The following is a 24331-nucleotide window of genomic DNA, read 5'->3' as shown; positions in this document are numbered from 1 at the left end:
TTACTACTTTGTTTTTTTTTTTACCAAAATTTTTATTGCTATCGCAAATTTTAAAAACAACTTAATGATTGCTCAAATTATAATATGACTGTATTTCTTTAATTTAAACCAAAATATTATCAAGCTTCAATTGAATTTCTTTTTCTACATCATTGATATAAGATAATATAACCAACAAGAGTCTACAGAATTATTTTTGGTTTGCAGTCGTCATGTTGAATAAAAAATAATTCTTGCTGGTTATTTTCCTCTACTTTTTTTAACAGCAAAGAGCATCAGCTGATATAAATTTATAACTGAGATAAAAAAAAAATAAAAATTGTCATGTTAAATAGAAGTCAATAAGCATGAAATGTACTGCAATTGTTTTAAAAATTAGAAGTTTAGTTTAATATAATATAATTACTGAAAATCTTTCATAATTATTTTTTTACGTTATTTTTTACTCAATTTTACAGAAGATGTCATTCGTAGCAGTCCCCCAAAAAGTGCTAGAAAAATTAAGTATTTTTAACTTATTTAATTTCTTTTTCACCTCATCTTCGTTATAAAAGTAGGAACTGTATTGGATTGAATGCTAGTAAAATTCTCATGGCGCGAGTGCGAGCGAAACGCGGAACGGATCGTGAGGCGCTTGAGTGTGGGACCGGCGGGTGTAAATTTTGGGCCGGATTGCTCGAGTGTTAGTTGAATTAGAGGCGGTTTCGGTGAGACAGGACGCCTTTGAGGCAGCCGAAACTCGAGCCCCTCGACGGTGTCTGCCGTTGTCAATTTGTGGTTAACACGAATCGGGTTTATTTTTTGGACGTGTGCGAGTTTCGCGTTCGCGTCCCGCGGCCGCGCCGTCAGAGCGCGGAACGCGAGTCGCGGGGCAGAACGACGCCGCGGAGGAGAACCCGAGCGACCACCGGGACAGGAGGGGCTTTGTTTTGACGCGCGCCGTGTCCGCAGGTGCGACAGAGACACTTTCGCGTCCGACTTTCATGTGCGAAAATGCTCAAATTCGGTAATAAAGGTGAGGCTAGTGTGAGCCACAAGTGCACCATCAGACTGCTCGACGACTCGGAGGTGATCGAGTGCGAGTTCCAGGTGAGCATAATAACAATCCCTCGGCACATTTGCATCTGTCAAAACGCCGTCGGCCAAACCCACCCAATCCTCCAATAGATAATTTAATTTTAATTAGAGAAATGACTGGCCTCAAGTTTTATTCGATTGAAGGGAAAATGATCAAAATTCGCACACAAATAATATGATTGAAGCTTTATTTTGAGGAAAATATTTTCAAGAGAAATTAAATCAGTGTTTATTTGCATTGTTTTTAAGTTTTCTCAATTGCGATTAGCAGGAAAAAAAATTTAATCTTTAATTACTTGGTTCTGCTTTTTACGTTGAAAATTTTCTGATCTCTTGCAATATTACATTCAAATTTAATTATTTTCTTTTACTATTTTATTAAGTTCCTATTCTCAATAAAATTTAATTTGAAATCAACTTTTGCCTTATGGAATATTAGAATTAAAGATATTGTAGGCTCTCAAAGATTATAGTTTAATTTTCATTGCTTAAATTTCAATCAAAATATTTAAAATGGATACAATCCAAAGCAAAACATTTTGTCACTTTTCAGTTTTAGTAATAAATTTTGAAATGTTGAAATTTGTGATGGTGAAAGTGTTGATATTTACCTACTAAACTGCAATTTTTGATTTTTTTTCCGTGAAAAAATTGCAATTTATGCCACGATACAAAAATTGTGAGTGCTTCTGTCGAAAAGAGACACTTGGGGGCGGAAACGATAGAATTTCGGGCGAAAGCACTCAATGGGCACCCGCTGACTTTTTCCATTGGTAAATTTTTAGATGGAAATCGATTGTGTGTGTGAGCCAGTCGCTTGTACCCATCAAGCTTAAGTGTCTCCATCCATTGTATTTGGTTATTAGAATTGTGCCTGGAAAACGTTCCGCTCACAGAGAAACAAAAAAGTGAAAAAAAAATTGATAATTGCAATAATTGCTACGATCCAGCGAACTGGAAATTTCCAACCAGGAACAAAATTTACTTTGCGGTTGAGAATGTGACGGATCTATCTATAAAAAGCAAGCAACTGCATAGCTCTGACTGAATAAATTCTACAAACTGAAAATTAACTGGAAAATTCCGATCAAAATTAACGTCCTTGGGCTTCGCTACGGCCGCAACGGTGGCCACACTTTGGCTTACCAGATCGGCGACACCAAAAACCGCAAATTGCACGCGAATTTTGCAAGTGCACCCACAGCTAATTGAATGATCTGCAAATATTTGCAATGATCTCATCCTTTTCACTGTAAAAATTTAACGATAAAAAATTGCATTGTATTCGCTGAAGCAATGACTTGCAACATTAAATTTTTCGCTCCGACCAAGCCAGCAGTGGTTTCCTGTTTGGTCATTCCGCATCGCAAAAAGCCCGACGTGTGTCCGATCGGTGCAGATTTTCGCCAAACTAGTTTGCAAAGTTCCAAAATGAGATTAAAAGTTTGCAGTGTGCAGTGCCTTTTAATCTTCGCCCCGCCGGGTCAAAAGATTTATTCTGCAACTTAAATACTTTCCTGCAGACTTTGTCAGCTAGCCGGTCGCTCCAATTAAGTCGTCGCATCCATTTCAATAAAGTCGCAAACAAGCAGCTGCGGTGACCCCTTAAGTGGAAACCGCCTCCAACTCTCGCCAAACTCGAATTCGAAGTGGCTCAAGGTGAGCAAAGGTTGAAGTCCTTTGTTCCGAGCGGAAAGGTTTTCTTAAAAGGACTGCAATAACGTAGTTTAGAGTTGAAGTTTTGTTTTATTTTTATAAATAACAAATTTGTACATTTTTTATGGCGGATAATGATTATTAAAAATTTGTTCAAATAAGATAAAATCGTGAAAAATAAAAAATTTCCGCGGGGTGAAATGAAAGAAAATTGGGCATTCTAGATGATATTATTATTTTTTTCCTCTTAATAGTGGCACAGATGGATAAAAATAACAAGCTTTAATCAAAACTATTAATTGAGTTATTAACAAATTAATAATTATGTAATTTTTTATTTTTTTTAAATAATTTTACACAATCCCAATTTTATTTTCACGTATTTATTACACTTTTTATTAATTTTTATTTTATATTAAGTATTCCATTTTTTTAATAGTCTATTTTGTGAACACCGTGAATACTATTTTAATAATTTTTTAGTATTTGTAAATAATTAAACTTTTAATAATTACAAAGTCCAATTGCAAACAATATAATCTAATTATTCAATAGCATCAACTTTGCCAAAATTAATGTAAATAATTATTAGGAGAAAGAAAATTTAAATATTCAACGAGCTATTTTATTTAAAATAATGAAAATTCAACGTTGCCCAATAAAATAGCAAAGTTTTTCTTTGTAAAAGTGTGAGAAAAATATCTTACTTTGGTCTTGCGTATGAACCAGAATAACACATTCATCAAAGATCTAATGTCAGAATAAAATTTTGATGAAATAAAAAACGACTTAATCCATCCACCAAGAAGTGCAAAGAGCAAATACTTTCAACCGATGCTCACTGCAGCGGACGCTGGGGTCTTTTTGATCTCGGAAGTTTAAGCAAAATGTTTGCTAGTGAAGGCGCCTTTTATTTTTGCAATCAATGTTTCTCTCCCAACAATTATTTTGCAATACTTTTTTTTATACTTTTGGATATTGAAATAGAAAATATTAATTACCAATTATTAATTCTTACCACAAACAAAGTTATGAAGTAGGAGTAATAAAATTACTCGTTGGATCAAATTTGGATCATTAATTATTTTCAATGGCAGATTTATGCCGAGCAGCTTGTGTTGTGGTCTAACAAGACCCGCGGGCGCGCGAATTAAGGGCTGCAGGCCCTCGACCGCGGGCGGCATTGGGGTGGTTATTGATCAGCTGCAGCCCAAGCCACGCCACATCCCTTGAGCAGCGTGTGCTGCCGGGCCTAATGGGCTGACTGCTCACTATGCCGAAATGACTCCACTTTTCAGCTCTCGTCAGACTCGCTCTCTTTCGATGAAAGAAGCCTTGTTTGCATTATTCAGCGCCGCATCTTTGACACACACACGCGCGCTGCCGCTTAAGCTCACTTTTGTAGCCACTGCACCAAACCCTTTCATAGGCGCGCTCTCGTCGAGCGAGACAGAATTGATTAGGAGAGCAGAGAGGGTGTCGCTCTTGTTTTGCTTGTCGGTTTTTGCAGACCTAGTGGGGCTTTCGAGTGAAAATGGGCGAAAAGGCGGAGAAAATTGGCAAGGGCTTTCATATGAGGAATTAACAAGGGTGACAGTGGAATTAATTCTGACACACTATACCCACTTTATTATGTGAAAATTGAATTTGTCTTTCTATTGTAGATTCAAACTGGAGGCAAAATTAATTATTTTGACTTAAAGTTGTGGAAATTTGACTTAAAGAAAGTTTGTTAAAAGTGAAATAATGAGGCTTGAATTTAGCGATATTTTAAATAATAGTAAAGTTTTTAAACAAAAATTCAGAATAGATGTAGATGAGATTAAAGCTTTTGAATTTGATTAAATCTGATATTCCTCTTAAAATTGTTAAAATTTAGTTCAAACTGCAAAGAATGTTATTAAAAAACTTCTCAACACATTTGAAGTTTTCTGAATCAACTGAAATAAGTTTAATTAAATAATTAATTATTTTTCTGTTGAAAGTTGAAAGTTGAAAGTGTTACAGCGGCTCTTATTGTAGAAAATCGATAACTACTAAGTTTTGTTTGAAATGGAAATTGCTTTTAAAAAAATTCGGAAAAATTCGCATCATCAGATATTAGTTTTAGGAATTGAATTTACTTTCCACAAGCACCGGAAAAATTGGCTTTCAAAACACCACCAGATCTTGTGCAAATCATAAGTGTCATTTCCAGCCCCATTTTAAATCTTTAATCAAATTGGGCATTTTCACGAATTAAAATAGATGGTAAATTTTGAACATTTTTAGAGCATTTTTTCTTTAAAAAAATGACGTCTTATAATTTCATCTTTACCGATTTATAGAACTAATCTGCTTAAGTTTTTATTTAGAGAAACATTATTTTGTTTTCTTATCACACAAACGTTAATGTAAGATGAGAAAATTTGAAAACAATCGTTTAACTCTCTTTGCCGATTTTTAGTGCAAACGATTTATAGTTTTATGGCCGATGACGGCCATAAAACACAGAAAACAATATCGCGAGATCCCAAATACAGTCATGTTGCACGCACGTCCATTTTTTTGCCCTTCCCCAATATATATTCATTCCACCGCCAGTTACAATTTTGTCCGTTTTTCCGTTTCGAATCGAATTTTGGACCATTTTTCTTTCACCTGCCTCTCACGATTGAAAACAAAAAACAACTGATTTTACTGCTGATTACGTTGCTGGCAGCGAGTTTCGAGAAGTCAGTGACTCTTTGGTCGCGCGGCAGCTGAAATTTTAATGCTTATCGATAGTTATCGTGGTGCCTCCGGGTCGCTATGTTACGAGGTCATTAAAAAATAGTGCGTTATTATTGTAACGGCTAAAACTGGTAATTAGATCGCTAAAATTTTATATGATTATTTTTCCAATTTTCCATCCACATAATGACAAGCCTAATCAGAGTTTGCACAACTTCAAATTTTGGAAAAACCGGAAAAACCATTAAAATAAAGTGGGCAAATTATGAAAATTGATATGTATATTTGAAGATATTTCTAAAAAAAAAAGCTGGAATATAATTCTAAGGAATTTAATTTTATTTAAAACGTAAAAACATAAAATATTAATAGTTAAACCTATTTTTTAATTGATTATATTTTCAAAAACGACCGAATATGAGAGTTGCTTTTGTTTGTACCCCAGGAAAAAGTTATAATTCAGTAATGACCATGCCATGACACACTGGTGGGTCGTAACTCAAAGTGAAAAAGCAGACAAGTTTCACCAGTCTTTTAGTGGAGATGTACGTGTATTTTATGGCCCAAAAGACACACCTGTGAGCCGACCAGCCGCACTTTATATTTTCCAGAGAAACATTACCTATTTATGGACCCTCAGAGGTATTTGCATATTTTTCACGGGGCTTAACGTCCACGGGTGGAAACCATAAATGTTTGCTGAATTTTGAAACCTTAGCTGAATTATTAATTATTTGATTAAAAATTAATTCAGAGAATACTGAATATGAAAAAAAAAATCCGGCAGCAATATACGAACTTAAAAATTTCGGAAAAATTGAGAATAATTATATTCAGATATCCGATCACATTTTTTTTTAACTAGAGCTACTTTTGTTTGAGGACTTTGTCAATCTAATTATATCCTACAAAGATAGAACTTTGTTCTGCACACTGTAGCAACTATTTTTGCTGACGCGCCACGCTTTTTAAAGGGAAGTTATTACTACCCTTTTTGTGCTCGCATATAAAATTGGTATGTACTGTACCTACATGTGGGCAATTTAAAATAGCTGCAGACCCTTTCTTCTTTTCCCCGGAAGCGGCGGCGGCGGGTCGCTCTAAAACTTTTAACGATGATGGATGTACCCTTTCACTCCCAACCGCATTAATATGTGGTTTTACTTTTCCTAATCGAACAATGCGCCAATCAATATTAATTAATGAAACGAGTCGCGCGGGATACGCCCCCGATTCCACGCCTGCACGCTCATTATTCATTCGGGTTATTTATGAACGGACAAACAAATATTTCTCACGACCGATCATATGCGAATGGTTAATATTTTATAAAAGGAAGGCACCACCCTTTAATCATGACATAATATTAATATAATCTCTAGTTGCAATATTAAAAAAACCCGCTACAATGCTCTTAGGTGCTAAAATGTGTTTTTCACCGTTTTATTTTCTGAAATGTACAAAGTTTGATATCAATTTTATTTTATAGAGATCTAGATTTTTTAATCCATAAACGTCCTCCCCTTGCCAACGGAGTGTTTCCTGTGGAAATACCAGATAACACGGAAATGATCCATCAATGTGGCTTGGAGTTTTTGCCAACCATCTACACGCCATTCGTTAGAATTTGGAATAAAAAGAGCTGCATAGGCTTTACTGGAGAAGTCAAATTGGTGAAAATGATACAATTTGTATTATGCAATGCTAGAGATTAGAATATTAAATCAACTGCTCATGTTTATTAAAAATAAACATTTTACTCTATAAGAAGGGATTCAAAATTTTTTTATCACTAAAATAATCTATTTGTTACAAAAGTTGAGAGCTAAAATTATCTATTTCTTTTTATCTTAAGCTTACATGAGGATAATAATTTATATATTACCAAAATAATCATTCAATGTTGTTTCTATTATAAAAGTAATTTATTTTTCAAGAAAATCTCAGCACTCATTCTTTTTAATTAACGCATTCGGCCCATTGAAATTTATACAGATCTGATACAGATAAATTAAATGCAATTCCTGCAGTTAAAAGAAAAGTAGTATTAATTGTATTTATCATAAAATAAACTTGAAAACAAAATTAATCAGCTTCACAAGTTTGCAGAAACTTAAATAAAAAATTTAAGTACAAAGTCAATTAGGAAAGTTTTGTTAGGCGAGTAATTGCACTTCAAAGCAGTGTCCCCCGCGGCTCGCACATTTATACATCTGTCGTTTCGCCGCGTTTTACGACAACTTACAAGTACGCATTGACGATTTTGCGAGAGAGTTTCACGCAAGCCAAAAGCCGCCGGACTTGGGCGAGCGGAAGCCCTACACAGGAGAGCAGTCCGTGCCAGCCCGAAATGAAAATTATTTCTTTTCCCGTTGCGGAACAACTTTTCATCTGCACTGCGCCTACATCCCTATTTCTCTGTGGAAGAGTAATGAAATGGAAAAAAATAAACCAAGCGCTTCTGCGGGCAGTTTAGTGGCTTGTTTAAAATTAACAGACCTACTACAGACTCTTAACAGTTTTAACTCTATATTTAACAATAATGTGCCCAAATTAATAAAACATATTAAGCTGTTTCCTCTGTTTCTTTTTCAATTTATTTTTTTCTTACAGTATTGACAAAAGAAAAAGATAAAGGGCGGTGTAAATTTAAAAATTACCACTTTTTCGGAACTTGTTTACAAATTAATTTAAAAATGGCATGATAAATCTGTAGACTAATTTTTGGAAACAATTTGGTACGAGAATTCTAGGTAGTCATTGAAATATTCAAATGTAATTCTAAAATATGTTTTTTTTTAAATTTTGCGTTTAGAACTAAGATGAAATTTTAAATTTTTTTTAGTTATGTAAAAAACTAAAAATTAAAATATTTTTAGTTGCAAATTGTGTTTAAACATTTAAATTTTTATTACAAACTAAAATTTGTGCTCATTAATTAAATTATACACATAATTGATTTGAAATTTAATTATTTTTCAATAATCAAGTTTTTTGTGCTGCTATAAACGAAAATAATTATAAACGATTAGTTTGCTACAATAATTATATTTTTTCACATTAATATCATGCTTTTCTTCATTGCTGCAATCGCCGTTTCCTCATTCCCTTTGCATTCATGTCAAATGTGAATTCATACACTTTAATGTATATATACGTGTGCGTGTATGATGTTTGCCAGTAGCCAGCGTTGTCTAATGCACGAATTTTATTGATTTGCCCGCAGTCGCATCACAAAGGAAAATACTTGCTCGAGTTCGTGTGTCGGCAGCTGAACCTCATCGAAAAGGATTACTTCGCCCTGCGATATGTCGACGCCAACAAGCAGAGGGTGAGCAAAACGATTTCCTCTTTTTTCCTCTCTATAATTTATTGGTCTGTCAATCGGAACCAAAAACATTTTCCACCGATGAACAGCAGCAAAGTGCCGCAAGGAGCAGAATTATTGATTGATTTGATTTCTGTTCGATAAGAATTTATTATACTGATGATTTATGGTTGTTCGCGTTTAAAACCATTAAAACATGTCAAATAATTTAAGTAGCTTAATTATTTTCAAAACGAGATTTTTTAACTAAAGAATTTTCATTTAAATGGAAATTTCTTAAATAGAATTTACCATCATAGAATCAAATCATTAAATTAAAATTTTAGTAAATGAATCACAATATCTTAATTAAGAGTTTTTTTTTTATTTGATTCATTTCAAACAAGTGTAAATATTTGTGTTTTTAAATTAATTGTGAAAATAAAGCGCGCTAAATGATTTTTATAGGTGTATCATATCTAAAATTATTTTAATTTGTCCCTATAAATTAGGTCTCAAATTAAAGCACTTTTTCAACAAAAATTGTTGTGCTGTGTCACGCACCACATTTCATTTTGAGAGAATAATTCTAGCTATGTTTATTTGCTTTCTTTTAATCTTTCCATACAAGCGATGCGGGATAACACGTTTTATCACATAATACACTTGTCACAACGGCTCTCACGTGACCAGCATGCAGTTTTATTTACACAGACACAGACCTGTTGTTTTGTTGATCCTCGAAGGCTTCAAATATTTGCCCAGGATCTGCAATGCCTAATTAAAAAAGAGTTAAATCATTATCCTCTCTAGAATAAATATAATTATTTATCGTCAATCGATAACAATTAAAAGTCAACTTATTGTAAGTTCAAATTTATCGTATCTACAACCAGATTAAAAGAATGATTTTTTTTTAATAAATTCATATCAAGCATTTACACACTTTCTTCTCTGGATTAAATTGCATAAGGGTGACCACACCCTTTCGCTGACTTTGGTGCATTTTTCAAATGCATTTGTGGGAGAGAGACTATTACGTGCATAATAATTGCTCCGCTGCATGGCTTTGATGGTATCTCGCCGGCCAGCCAGGTAATTTAAATTCAAGGGGCCACTCATTATTATTGTCAAAACAACAGGAAACACACTCCAACAAAAAGGGGCCGGGTCTCTGCTTTTTGGCTTTGGATTTATTAAGGCACGGTTTGGTTCAGAACTTGCTATCTGGCTGGTCAATAAAATTAAAGTTGAATTTTTCTCGAGGGAAATCGGCCGGGGATTGTAAAGTTTTTGTGCGTGCAGCGCCCTAAAATCTAATAAACCTTGGCCTTCTCCGACTTGAAACACGCAAACGAAGCAATAGTTTTACCGTGGTGGTTTTTAGTTTTTATAAAATTATTGCAACACTCTGCAGGTTGGGTTTTATTCGATCTGGCCTCGTCGGTTAAAACCTCTTGTGTAAGCCGATTCAATTAGCAAGATGAGAGTGAGGCTGCGTATTGTTTTGCCCGCGTTTATGATAATGAGCTCGGTAACAGGGTCGCGGTTTTGGTGGTGCTGCAACCACTGCAAACAGAGATCTCTTGAACAATGGGTAGAGCTCAACTGCAATTCTGTGAACAAAGAAAAAATACTCTTAACAATAATTAGGATATAAAAATTTCAAAAATTTCATCGAATATCGTTTTGAATGTAACAATCGCTCTCAAAACATTTTCAATTGATAGTAAAAATACTAAAAATTCATTAAAAAAATTTATAAGACACCCAGACAAATTGTTTGACTTTACTAAGAAAATTAAACGAAAATTTGAACAGTTTTTAGAGTTAATCAAAATAAATGTACCAAAATGAACTGTTGAAAAAATATATGTAATTAGGAAATAAATTGTTGATATTGTAAACATACGACCTGCAACACTTTCTATTAGGATGCTCAAAAAATAGATAATTTTACATTTTATTTTTAATCAGATAATGTAATGTAAATTGTATTCAATTTTAAACACTTTCTCAGCAGTATAAAAGCATCAATTATTTACTTTTTAAAAATTTAGAAAATCGAATCATTTTCTTTGCTGTACAGAGGCAATTTTTGCAATTTTTATCAGTGAAATGATATAACAGAAAAGAGTGCCACGACTGCAGGATGCTGATGCCGTTGCAACCAGAGATCCTGTTTGCGTCACTGCAATGCATCATTTATTCAAAAGCAACTCGCTTGCTGATACGTGTATATTTGCAAAGAACAGCAGAGCAAGATGATAGCACAACTTGTCGCCGCGAAAAGCGACGGATCAGCGTGACTGAGCCGCTTTTTCGTGTCGATGAATGTTCCAGACGTGCACTTTCCTCCACGTTTGTGCTCACATATAATAAAAACCAATTTCGCTCGGCAGCTCGGAAATGTGATTAAAGGGCAAAACGATGAGTTTGGATGCACATCTACTTGCTTGAGTTGTTATTGCAAAGGCAAGCACAAGCTTGTTCAAAAGCATCACGCTGCGGCAAATCGAGTTTCATTAATAAAGAGCGAGCGCCTTTTAATTCAATGAAAGGCATTTTATTATTCAGAAACTACATTTCGTTTTCATTTTTCGTGTGAAAAATTTAAGTAACAATCTTTTTTAAATCAGAAATATTGAGTTAATCGAAATGATTTTTTAATTTATTATTGTTTGTTTTTTATTCTTCACAAATCAAGCCAAAATGAAAGAAATTCAGCATTTGCAAAAATTCGCCTGAGCTTCTCTTGATCAATATTCATCTAACGATTTCAATTTTAATCGATGTACATGTGGGCGTATTTTTTATCATTTTGACAAAATAATTGAAGCATCCAGGTCTGAAGTCAGTCATATATTTAATCTTTTAATTACACAAAAAAACCAAAAGGGAATATGATTACATTTTGAAAAATTTAATGTTGTAACCAAAAGGGTTAATAAATATGAATATATATTTTGAAAAATGAAGTAACATTCACATCTGGTCTTCTTTTGGGCTAAAAAGGAACAAAATTAAAGCCAAGTGCGACAATAACCGTCGCTTGGAAGGAGATCGTCTGCAGAACAATTACGCCCAAGCCCGCCGAGATTGAGGCATGCAAGCGAGAGAGACTTCTGTGATAAAATGAAATAATGAGGAGACGGGGAATTGCTTTGCTGGAAGCGAAATAATAATCGTAATAATATGACGTCGGTGCATTTCAAGCTTGAAACAAACACACAAAAAAGGTTCATTTCTGGGAAAAAGGAATGCACGTATAGATGAGGGAAGATGAGGCCTGATGGATATCAGGCACGCTAGGGTTTATTATTACACGCACAGTGTTAAAAACTTTCGTTTCAACTTCATTTTGTGTTGGAAATATTTTATAGGACCAAAAATATACCAAATTATGATCAGGATGATCAATTTAAATGAAAATGTTTATCAATATAATTATTAAAAATAATACGAAACTGTTAGAATCAGCAATTTTATTTTATAAAAGTATGCATGCGATAATTATTTTTGTTTGTTTTTATTTATGAGTTTCAAGAATAAACTATAATTTTTAAATTATAAAAACACAAAAACAATTTAAATTATTTATATTACAAAATCGCTCTAGAAATCATCCTTTTCGGCATCTTTTATTTATAAATTAGGGAAACATTAAAATTAAACAAAATATATCACCAATGCACATGCCATTTTTTAAACATGTATAGTCTTCAATACTATAATAGTATTGCACTTGATATAAATCGTCTCAAGAACCTTAATATTTAGTATGTATAAGGAACACGGGCTCTCTAGTGAAGACATGCGAGCCAAAATCCTGCTGATTAGGCTCCGCAAGTTGGCAATGCGATCTGTCACCATGTGATATCTATTTGAGAATGAGCGTTAGCTAAAGGTTTATTTAAGCCTGCACGAAAACTTGTTGGCCCTTTCGCCGCCCGGCGCGATTTGTCATTATCGCCTCGCGAGAGCCACGCCGACGGCTGCTGTTCGATTCATTATCGCAATTCGTCTTCTCGCGCCTCATTTCGCATGAATTTATTGATCGTGTTTGTGCATGCACCGGCACAGCTGCGGCTGACGCGCCGATGAACGGAAATTTACAACTTGACAGCGGAATTAACGCGATTAGTTTGGCTCTGATTGTTAAATTCCAGTTATAATTTTTGATTCAAAAAGAATTAGATGAAAAGTTTAAACTTGGATGGAAAATTCACATTTGATTAATTCCACTTTTTAGTTTACCTTAATTACCTGCACATATTGTATTTGTTTAATTTAAACTGGATGAGAGGTAAATGTAACTTTTTTCTCCAACTAAACTTCAGTACAAAAATGGCAGTTAATTAATTATGTCTTGATTTTCGAATGAAAACGATGAGAGAAAGATATCATTTGTTCTGTAACTAATTAGCAGCAGGAAAAAGGAAGTTAATTTACATAGAAATCCTCAAAGAATAATTTTTAGAGTAATAATTCTACAAAAATTTAAACTTCTCAACCCCTCAAATTTCAACTCTTTGTATAAACAGGGAAAAAATCAGAAAGTAAAAATTTATATACAGATTTCTTTCTTTCTTATTTCTTTATGAAGAAATCAGTAATATTTCAATATTTATGCTATTTAAATGAGCAAAAATAAATTCTAAATTGATTCATAAACATAAACTTTGCCTTTTTTGTTAAGCAATGCAAAACTCAACAAAAGGTGCCTCATTGCAGAGCAAAGCTCCGGCGTTTACGAATTTGAATGATAAAGAAACCGGAGGCCCTGCCTTCTGCCTCTGCTTTCCATTCAGAACCAACAACGCTTGCTAGTCTTGAAAAGTTGCCGGCGTGTTTATGATCTTCAACTTCTTCTCCTTGCTTCTGTATATATTTGACGATACTCCAGTTTTGTTGGTTCTTCCTGTAGCCCAACCAGAAAAAAAGGAGCCTCTCGCGTTCAGCCGCCTGCAGAGAAAATCAATTTGGGGCTCTCTCTTTTCCTCACTTCAGGACAAAAAGAGTAGAAAGCAAAATCCAGGCTTGATTCTATTTGCAATCGTCTATCTCCGCCTCAAACTACCTAAAGAACTCTAACTGATTGTTTTTATTTATTTTCACCAAGAGGCGACTTTGGCGCGGTTTTTCTCTCAAGTGGTCAAACGGAAGAAGCAGAAGAGATGCAAAGGAGGTGAACGAACTCGCTGCCATTGTGAGTCTGCGGTGCATGGGAGTGAGAAAAATCGTGCTTTTCCCTCCTCTGTGCATCTTCCGCGCCTGGTGCACCTTGGAGCGCGGATCGTTTCTTGTTTTTTCACACAATTAACGGCGAGAAATTCTACCACAAAAGCCTCTTGAATTGTGCCTTGTATAGTAAAAGGGCAAGAAGGAACTCGATTGTTTTTTTTTTTTTTGCTTAGATGAAAAACGGATAATCTCTGTCTCAATAATACCCATTTGGACTTTGGACTGGTCTTTTTTTTGGAAATCTTTTACTTCTCATTAATATGCTGAAAATTTTTAAAGTTTTGCATGAAACAAAAACCGAAGACAAATTTGCATAATGCACTTAAAAAAAAATTTGTACGTTATCAAACTTAATCACATATTTATAAATTATTATGTAACAAATTATAGGAATTGCGAGTTATAATTTTTTTTATTCAAACAATTTTTTTTTCATAATAATTTAAATTTCTTTAATAATTTTGTATTAAAATGAATTAAATATAAACAAAAAGCTAAATTTATATCTGCAATTTTTTTTTATTTTTAAAATCAATTTTAATGCAATAAAAATTACGTGCACTCACTGAATGATACATGAGATCACATGAGATACTAAAAAGTTCTTAAATTAATTCAATCAAACAGCATTTTTGTTAATTTTTGCAATCAGATATCTAGAATAATAATATATTAGAAATTTATTGAGGAGTATTTATCCAAAAATAGTTTATAATCATTAACAGTTGCTTTTTTATCATCAAATTTTAAAAAAGCCAGTCACCCACTTATGTATTTTTAACGAAGATTAAACGCAGTTTTTTAATTAATGCCCACCATCTGTTGAGGGCGTCACGAAAAAAAGATGAAAACTGGTGTCGGTGTTCTGAAACGCGTAACAGCTGCCACCCTTTCGTTTTCAGAGATGCAGCACCGTGTGTCGTGTGTCTGTCCATTAAAGTCGATCAAACGCGACGTTAAAAAACATTTCGGGCAAAACTGAGCGCTATTTTGTGAATCGTGAGCGAGCGGCGGCACCACCAATATAAACTGGCGTGGTCTCTGTGACACACTTGAGCAGAGCACAATTCCCGGCGCGTCCGCCAAATGGGTGGAGCTGGAGGGAAAAAAATAAATTTAATATTAGGGCATTTGCATGAGAATGAATGAAACATGATTCGGACGGAGAAGAGCTGCGGCCAAGCAAATTTGGAGCGTGCGACACTGTAATGGAACAAACTGCTTTGCATTTTGACAAATGTAAATTAATGTTCGGCCTGAGTATCTGCCTCAGCATGTTGAAGGGAGTAGAATTTTTAATTTAAATCGATTTAAATATTTATTACAGGGTTTAAATTTTAAATTTGCTAAAATAATAATAAATAGTTTTTGAAAAACTGTCATTCCTTCCCTTAAATTATAAAAATTCATTCATTTGAATTTATTGAGGTCGTGCATGTATTTAAAATTTGATGGAACAGGTATTTTTTCTATATGAAATTTTTATTATGTACAACTTAAAACCAAACGTATGGTATCTGCTCATTTTTATGTTTGGAATCAGCTGCGGATGCAAAAATTTTAGGCATAAAAATGATTAAATAAAAAAATAAATAAATAAATCCAATAATTTATTTTTATAGAAGACTGAAATTTAACTGATAAATTAATTTCATAAAAATTTTTTCCTGAAGTTTCTAATAAGAAAACTTGAATTTTAGTAGCACCTTCTATATTCAATCCCTTTCATGACCGTGGCTACTCTTGGAGATAAGATAAAATCAATATTTCAGCACTGAATGAACTTTTTCTGCCGGCTCTTCATTATTCAATCGTGGTCACGTGCGCCGTGAATGTACAATCGATTTTTCTAAAGTTCCCGACGGACCATCTCTTCCCCTCCACATTATTTAATTTTGAAATGAAAATTCGTCAACCGCAGTTTGTTTGTTTAATTGTAAAGGTCTATCGTGCCAAAAAGCATTAGGGCAACACAAACATGAATATTATGCAGTTGCAAGTAGCACTTTGGGTGGGTCGGCGGACTGACTATTGACCCCAGCCACGGCGCTCGCTCGACCCGAAAGGGCTGCAACCACTCTGACAGATCAATCTGCCAGTCTGCATTAGGCTCATTTCTGCAGGCGGAAAGGAAAAATCATGTTCTGATACCTTTTTGTCGCCTGACTATCAATTAATTAAAAATATTTTGAGCAAATTCTAATCAGAGATTTTTTTAAACCAATTTTTAATTATTATTTCTTTTTGAGAAGAAATTGAACAATTTCCATATTATTAAAATTTATTAATTATGTTTTAATAATAAACTCTTTAATTAAACAGGATCAAATTATGAATATTGATAAATATAAAAATTTAAATTTGTCGTTTTTTCTGTTCACAGCATTGGCTGGACCCAGCAAAGACTGTTCTCAAACAAATCAAAGGTGAGTTTATTTGCTAAATTTTGATGAGATAGTTTAATCAAATTCAATCAAATGGAAATTAGGAAAAACAAAAAATCGTCGCACATTATTTGGCAGGAAATTAAGTAAATTCAATTCCTTCATGCAAAAAATTATTTATTTTGGAACTCTTTTGTGAAGCAAGTAATTTTTGTGTCACCAGAGTTGGACCCGATCTTGTTCAGCTTCCGGGTGAAGTTCTACCCTCCGGACCCGTTCAAGTTGAAGGAGGAAATCACCAGGTACCAGTTGTATCTGCAGCTTCGCAGAGATCTGCTGCACGGCCGACTTTATTGCTCGGCACCAGAGGCAGCCCTCCTTGGCGCTTACGTTATTCAAGGTTTGTACGCGCGTACGCGCCTATCGATTTCCGCAAGAGTGCACGATTTTGGCAAGAAGCGACTCCCTTTTTCGCACAGAGACCACACTTTCAAAGGCAACCCTATAATCTGTAGGCCTAGGTACAGGAAATAGAAAATAAAGAAAATATTGAATTAACAAAATTTATAGTTTCAGATAAAGCACTTTTCAAAGTCAGGCAATTTTATTTAGGAATGAACATATTTTCCACATTAAATTCATTTTGTTCAGATTTGGTTAAAAAGTATTTTTTTACAAATTGATGTAAAATTAATTAATATTTAGCTCATTGAAAAATGGAATATTTTTTAAAATTTTCAGGGCCTCCATTGTAGAGTTGCGTCCATAGATCTAGCCACTTATTTGTCCCATTTTATTTTTTATTCTTTTTCTTTTTCTGTTGAATCTCATTCCTAATATATTGAATCTGATCTTACAGGGGACCTGGGAGACTATGACCCAGAAGAACACGAAGGAAACTATGTGGCGGAACACAAGCTTCTGCTGAAACAGACCATCAAAATTGAAGAGGACATTATGGAGCTGCACCAGACTCAAATGCGAGGTCAGTCTCCAGAGACCACCGAAACCAACTTCCTGAGAAAAGCCTACCAGCTAGACACGTACGGTATCGATCCGCACCCTGTAAAGGTGGGTTTGGTCCCAAAATCTATAATTCAGAACTAAACTTTTTTGTTCCTGTCCTGCAGGACCATCGTAGTAATCCACTGTATTTGGGAATCAATCACAGCGGAATTATCACACTCCAGGGCAGCAGAAAGACGAACCACTTCAAGTGGAATGAGGTGCAGAAGATCAACTACGAGGGCAAAATGTTCATTATCCATCTGGTCTTCAATGAAGATCCAAGAAATAAGGTGAAGTTTAAAGCAAAATGAGATCAACTGACATAAATTATTAAAAAAAAAAAGGATTTTTTGGTTGATATAAATTCCGATAAATTCATTTGGAATGTGTGTAAAATTAAAAAAAGAAAAAAAATTAATAATTTAATTTTGTAGAAGAAGCACACCGTTGGCTTCAAATGTCCCTCTAGTTCAGCGTGTAGACACGTTTGGCGATGTGCGGTGGAGCAAATGTTGTTCTTCACGTGAGTTTACTTTTTTATAGCGCACGTTTTTAATAATTTTAGATTCATTAATTAACAAATTAACAGGTTGCAATCGTCATCGGAAGCACCGGCTGTCGTGTCTGGTGGCGGTTTGTTCTCGTGGGGCACAAAGCTGCGCTATTCGGGTCGCACAGAGAAAGAAATCCAGGAGGACATTGGACCTCTGAGGAGAGAAGAGCCGGCCATCAAGCGCACTGGAAGTCTGCGCCGCAAAGCGTCCAGTGTTCCCGCCACCCCTTCCACCCCCGTCGGAACTGAATTAGGAGATATTCGTAAGAAAATTCTTTCCACATTAAAATAAAATACATAATATGGTTAAAAATTATTAAAATTTGATAACTTATTTTTTGTTCCGTATGATAAATTTATATTTATTTATTAAGATTCTATTTTTGAAATGATTTTATAAAATTTGTTATTTTAACTTATCATCTTGTTTGGAGGTGACTTTTAGCTTATTAAAATTTTTTTAATTCTTTTGAGAATATATTTTCAAAAAATATCTCTCCCCAGATGGAACTTTTGCTGACAATTTTTTATATCATCCTATTAGATGAAATTTTAAGATAATGTAAGATTTTACAACTCTCCCTGATTTGTGTCTTCATCACAGGTTATGGCAGTCTTCCACGAGCCAATCACTCTGCCCCTGACACAAGACTGGACGGCTCAGGTCTGCTCAGTGGATCTGATCTCTCGTCTCCCTACTGTCCCGATGGCACCCTCCCTCTGCTGGAGACAGTGGCTGAGGACCAGGAGTTGTCGTCCAAGCCAAGAGGTAAGTCATCCTCTCTGTCACACACCTAGTTGTTTAATATTTTAAACCAATCACAAAAGTAGTTTTTGTGTCCACGTTGCGTGTTACTTACATTATTTGCAAAAAAACTCACTTATTTAATTTTGCATGAATATTTCAGCAAGCAATTTATTTTCTTTGAATTAATCAATTTAATTTACACGTTTTATATATTTGGTTCAGCACTTAAATGTAATTTTTTTCCATTTTTTTATTTTTTCCAAAATTGGACATTCTCTTTTCACTTTAAAGTTGAAATTGAATCTCTATCTGTTTTAAAATCCCTTGCTGTGTGTTTTTAATTTCTGTGTCTCATCTCTCGTCATGACAGCCGATGAACAAGCGGCCACTGAACCTAAGCATGTTGTGCCTGAGCATGAACATTCTGTTCCAACTCCTGCCATTTTGATCTCGGAGGCTTGTAACGAGGAGGTTGTTAACAATGTTAACACCGACGAGGTCAAAAATGAACCCAAATCTAATGGAGACGTTGTTGAAATTGCTAAAGGTAATTAACATGTGAAGCAATAATTTTAATTACTTTTTTAATATATATTGCATAAAAAAAAAACAATTTTCAACATTGGTTCTATCTTTCCTAATAAATTTAAATTTAAAGGCGTAGTTCAATTGAGAGAGAATGTATTTAGAAACTGCATTAGTGAGCAAATATTAAAATTGTTTGTTCGGTAAAGTATTGTAGAGACTAGAGAGGTGTCGGTTTGTGCAGGATTGTGAAACATATGATTCCACACTTCATTTAATGTTTTAAATTAACCTAGCGTAAATCTTATTTTTAACTTTTTAAGGATATTAATACTATTTTTTAATTATTAATAATACTTGAGGTAATGAATTGGTTATGAAACATATTTCTAGTTGCTTTAAAAACTGATCTAGTTTAAATTGAAGTTACTTGCCTCAATTTATGATTGAAAACTAAAAAAATTCTTTGTAAATAATTTTATACTTAGACAAGACATGATCAAAACTAGAAGATAGGCGTGCATACACATCACAGCAAGAAATTTTTTCATAAATGCAAGCTGCATGCCAAGTATAATATCCTATGTACTATAAAAATTTTGCTGACAGTTAATGCTTAAATGAATAAAAAAGTTAAAAATTCTATCAATAAGAATTAAACTTCACAAAATTAATTTTTTATCAATGTTTCATAACATTTTTGTGTGTGCCATATTTCAATTTTATTTATTGTTAAATATTTTGTAACCTATATCAAAATATTGTAAAACCTTTATCTTTAGAGATAGATTTATTCAAAAAAATATTTAGGAGCAATTGATTCTCCTCAAAGATGTACCAAGTTAGTGTTATCAAGTCAGGGTGATTAACCGTGTAGATCCTTTGCTAAATGATCTGCCTTTTGCAGGAGTGGACGAGGGTGGACACCCTCCACTGGGCTACGGCGACTACTACTTCCGCGACTCGTTCGAAATGAACGCCCCCGAGATGGAGGTGAAGAGTGGCCGGGGCGCCGGCCTGACCAACCGTGAGGGCCTGGCCCTGCAGCCGCACCCGGGGGTGGGCGCCGCCCCCGTCACCGGAGGCGGCAACCGGTCGTTCAACCTGCTCAGGGTGTTTGTGCCGTCGTTCCTGGCGGTCGCCCTTCTGTTGACAGTGGTGCTGGTGCTTGTGCTCGAGACAAACTCGGAGCTGTTCAGCGGGTTGCGCGCCCTGCCCGAAATCGTCATCCTGCGGCAGGAGTACTACGAGCCGGCCAAGGAGTTCTTCCGGCAGAAACTGGCCTCCATTTTTTAAAAGTGCCTCCTCTTGCCGGGGACCTGTTTTGTTCTGATTCTCAAACTTTTGCTCTGTAAATAGCTGCGGCCGTTTTTCATTCGAAAATGAAAAAAAAAATATCAATTTTCTCTCCGGCAACGGTGGCCAACAACCGAGTTTTATACTTTTACATGCGCTGACAATGAGTTGCGGTTCAAATACACTATTCAGATTATTTGTTTCCTGTGGTGAGAACGAGAGCTGGCGTGATTGCTAGGGAAGGAGATTTTTTTAAATGATTTGTTTTTAAATAATTTTATTGCATTTTAGTGGACAATATTTCACTTAAATTGAATTTGGGCAAGCTTTAATTAGTTTTTTAGTTAATTTTAGTTATTTCTAATGATTAAAAATGAATGACCAGTAAGACAGGCAAATTATTATTTTTAAGGATTTTCAGGCTTGTTCAGAATTTTACGGCCAAAGTTACTTTAAAAAATTCTGAGACAAACTGACTTTAAAATCATCACACGCTCTCTCTTTATTTCACTCATCATTCCAGTTTTGACAATTATTTAATTGACCGTTGATTCAATTATAATTTATTGCTATCATGTACCTGAAGTGCGAGGTATGTTTGCAGCAGGGAATTTCTCACCATCCTTTTTAATTTATTCCTCCTTTCTCTGCACTTTCTTCAACTAGATTCTAGTCTAGAACTTCTTAAGACCAAATTTATTAGTTGATTTAATAATTATTTTTATAAGCTTTTTAAATTTGGGTATTTTGAGCTGTGAATGGGATTTCGGTGGAAATTTTCATTTTTAAATAAATGAGTTGGTTTGAGTCGAGAGTATCATATTAGGTAAAACTTGCAAAGTTGTTGTAATCTGGTTTGGTGGTGTTGTGTGAACTCATAGAATGTATACCGATTGACCACTTTTTCTGTAAATTTTTCATCGATTTGACAATTAATAGTTTTCCTTCTGAAAATAGTAAGCATTTGAATCAAACTGAGACGAAATACTTCTTGAATAAAATATAAATATAGATGGTGAAATCTCACGGAGGACCACAAAGCAGACGAAAAAACATTGTATTAAATAAAATTCATGGGGGCGGGACGCAAAAAAATAAAAAAAAAATACTCGCTTGCAAAATTTCCCTAGAGCTTCTTGTAGATTTCGGGGTTTAGATAAAAACAGATAAAAAGAAACAAAAAATGTTGTGCGCAATAAAAAGTATTTCAGAATAAATTGTATAGCATCGTTTTGTTTTTATCTTTTGTAAGATATATACTAATTAAATCCGAGAGATTGTCAATTAAAATCCATCTTCTAGCAATACAGGCCAAACAAATGATGAATTAGAAACAAATTCTGTTTTGAAAGGTGCTTTTTAAGACAAAGAGATCAGAGGTAATAAAAATTTACGAATTTTTCAGCTTACGAAAATGGCTTTTTTAATTCTTATATCCTTAGCCTTACACGAGATGAAGTGGAATAGAAAATAAATTCACACTTTTCTTTTCTGCGTGCTGATATAGAGGACGTTGTTGCCTCTGATGAAAGCGTCGCCGTACTTGTTCTTCAGCTGTCCGTTCACATACTCCTCAGTCTGTTCAAGGGCGATGTTAAGGTAGCCATCAAGACAGGCCAACACCCCTGGAATAAAACACATATTCATGAAGGAGAAATTCAAATGAATTAAATAATAAAATTTATATAAATTTTCAAATTTAAAAAAAAAAATGAATGAAATCAATTTAAAATTTATTCTAAAAAAAATTGCCTAATTCCTGCATTTTTTAATTCCATCAACCAGATATTATTGCTTAGACCGAATTACGTACAAACTGTCGGGATTTAAACAGAGATGAAAAGTAAAGACGAGGTAGTGGCGAACAGCAAAAGTAGGCACGTGAGTTAGCCTCTATATTTTTTAAGTTTGGTGGAACAATTTTACTAATCCGAAAAGCGTTTTTGACCAAAATTAAAATCGGCACAATTTATCATTATTATAACTCCATAATAACGAAGACGGGACGTACTAACCTCTGTAATCGACGCCGCTGTTTAGTTTGACAACTACAGGTCTTCCGTGGATTTGCTGGATGAACTGCGCCAAAGCTTCTTTTCTGTTCATTTTGTCTCTGAAATGTACGAAATTACTCCAAGTACGGACGAATAAATAGAGCTACTTACAGGAGATTAGTTCACAATAAGGTACGAGCTTGATTGTATGGATTAAATCTCGTATTAAATGCAGATTTTACAAGCGTTCTCGGCTTTTGCTTTTTATTGTTTATAAATGAAAGTGCGCGATTCGTCCGCGCGACTGCAGCGCTACATAGAGGGAGCTAGGAGAGCAGAGAGCAGAGCTCTGCTTTGACGATCTGTACAGAGGCGCCGCCGTGCAATGCAGATTTTTTTTTATTTATCTCGACTGTAACAAAAACGGCTTCCTATTCCTAATTTAAGAATTTTTTGTCCTATAAAATTTTAACGCAGTTTTTTTCCGCCTGGCTGCACGAACTTCGCACTGTTCAGACGTTCAGATCGAAAACTTTAATTTGTAAACATATATTTGATAGTTTTTCCCTTTTAATTTGAAGCAATTTATTCTAAAGAACATTGGGCTTTTATCTAACAGCACAAACAGTACAAAAAATGATTTTTTTTTTAAGAATTCGCCAACATCATTGAATGAAAATGAAACACAGCAGTATTTCAGGCCCGCAAGGAAGGATATTGGGCTTGCACATAAAAGGTATGTATTATTATTATTATTATTAAGTAATTTTTTCAAAATTCTAACAACATACCATTCTTTTATGCGATCATTGGTTTATATTTTTATTTACCCGCTGGCAATGAATAGCGCATGTCAGTCTGTTGAATAATGATCGACCCAATCCACCCTCCGAAAGTGAATTTCTAAATTTAGATCGATCTCCCGTGAAAAGCGCGAACGTCAACGCCAAATTATGTCCAATAAACTGCAGAGCTTATATAATTTAAAGCGAAATACGGAATCATTTTTTTCCCTTTTGGCTGTGGCGGTTGCTAATCAGATTGCAGGCTAATTAAGGGCCGCGGCGTTGTAGGCATATTATCAAGTCACACAAATCGAGGCTGAAATTGCAGCCCAATTTAGATGAAAGAGCCGCGATTATAACGCGAGAGGAAGAAAATTGGCCCTTTGCAGCGTCGCCGAGAGTTGGTTTTTCCTCTCAATATATCTGGCGTGTCGTGCTGCAGGGCTGGAATTTCTAATCGTGCAAAGCCGCTTTTCTCTGCCCCTCAGCAAAATCACGAGGCTCAGATTAACTACATAATTCTTTCGCGTGGAATCTTGTTAATTTTATTAAAAGATTAATTAGCAAAAGAAATAATTAAAATGGTATAAAAAAAATGATGTTTTTTATTGTTAGAATGTTAGGTTTACGAATTAATCAAGAAAAAAGTAAGGTGAAAATATAAAATTTAAAAAAATTTGCGTTTTAGGATGTATTTATTTATTTAGCCATTCATAACTAACTATTGCTTAAAGGAAAATGTCAGACAAATTCTGCTGAAACATAATTTTTTTGAGTATATCAATTATCTCTAACACTCTCGATTTTAATTGTTGATTTTTTCATACTCATTTCTGGATCGACTTCTGTACAGGGCAAATTTGCCCATCATAGGACCCAATAAATACTTATTTGCTATTTTATTTAAATTTATCAAAATAGCTATGGAAAATTCCAAGAAGGTCTCCTTTAATAATATCAAGCTCAATTTTAATTTATTAAAAAAAAAATTGTTCATAGAAACATCCAGTGCATGCAAGTCGCATAAATTGGTGTCTTAATG

General features: G+C 34.5%; 2 protein-coding genes across 3 annotated transcripts; one reads left to right on the top strand and one right to left on the bottom strand.

Annotated features, from left to right (window-relative positions):
• The first annotated feature begins 646 nt into the window (after positions 1-646).
• LOC132203649 (FERM domain-containing protein 5) lies at positions 647-20694 on the top strand. Of its 2 annotated transcripts, XM_059631561.1 has the most exons (11): positions 651-1089; positions 8672-8776; positions 16380-16422; positions 16604-16780; positions 17240-17451; positions 17511-17678; positions 17823-17911; positions 17978-18204; positions 18546-18710; positions 19060-19236; positions 20122-20694. In XM_059631561.1, the coding sequence occupies exons 1-11, from the start codon at positions 994-996 to the stop codon at positions 20508-20510; spliced, it is 1848 nt and encodes a 615-aa protein (XP_059487544.1). In that variant the 5' UTR covers positions 651-993; the 3' UTR covers positions 20511-20694. The 2 variants fall into 2 exon arrangements, with proteins under 2 accessions (XP_059487546.1, XP_059487544.1); XM_059631563.1 differs by lacking the exon at positions 19060-19236 and having other exon boundaries at positions 647-1089.
• A 1148-nt stretch (positions 20695-21842) lies between these two features.
• Positions 21843-22805, bottom strand: LOC132203653 (U6 snRNA-associated Sm-like protein LSm6). The gene is made up of 3 exons (XM_059631568.1): positions 22676-22805; positions 22526-22623; positions 21843-22135 (listed from the first exon to the last, which is right to left on the bottom strand). Exons 2-3 carry the CDS (start codon positions 22614-22616, stop codon positions 21987-21989), a joined length of 240 nt encoding a protein of 79 aa, XP_059487551.1. The 5' UTR covers positions 22617-22623; positions 22676-22805; the 3' UTR covers positions 21843-21986.
• Positions 22806-24331: the final 1526 nt, after the last annotated feature.

The sequence above is a fragment of the Neocloeon triangulifer genome, unplaced genomic scaffold, assembly GCF_031216515.1.
Source record: "Neocloeon triangulifer isolate White Clay Creek 2 clone unplaced genomic scaffold, ASM3121651v1 ptg000017l, whole genome shotgun sequence".
Lineage (NCBI taxonomy): Eukaryota > Metazoa > Arthropoda > Insecta > Ephemeroptera > Baetidae > Neocloeon > Neocloeon triangulifer.
The sequence above is the reverse complement of the archived record's forward strand: the minus strand, read 5'-3'. Positions and strand labels throughout refer to the sequence as shown.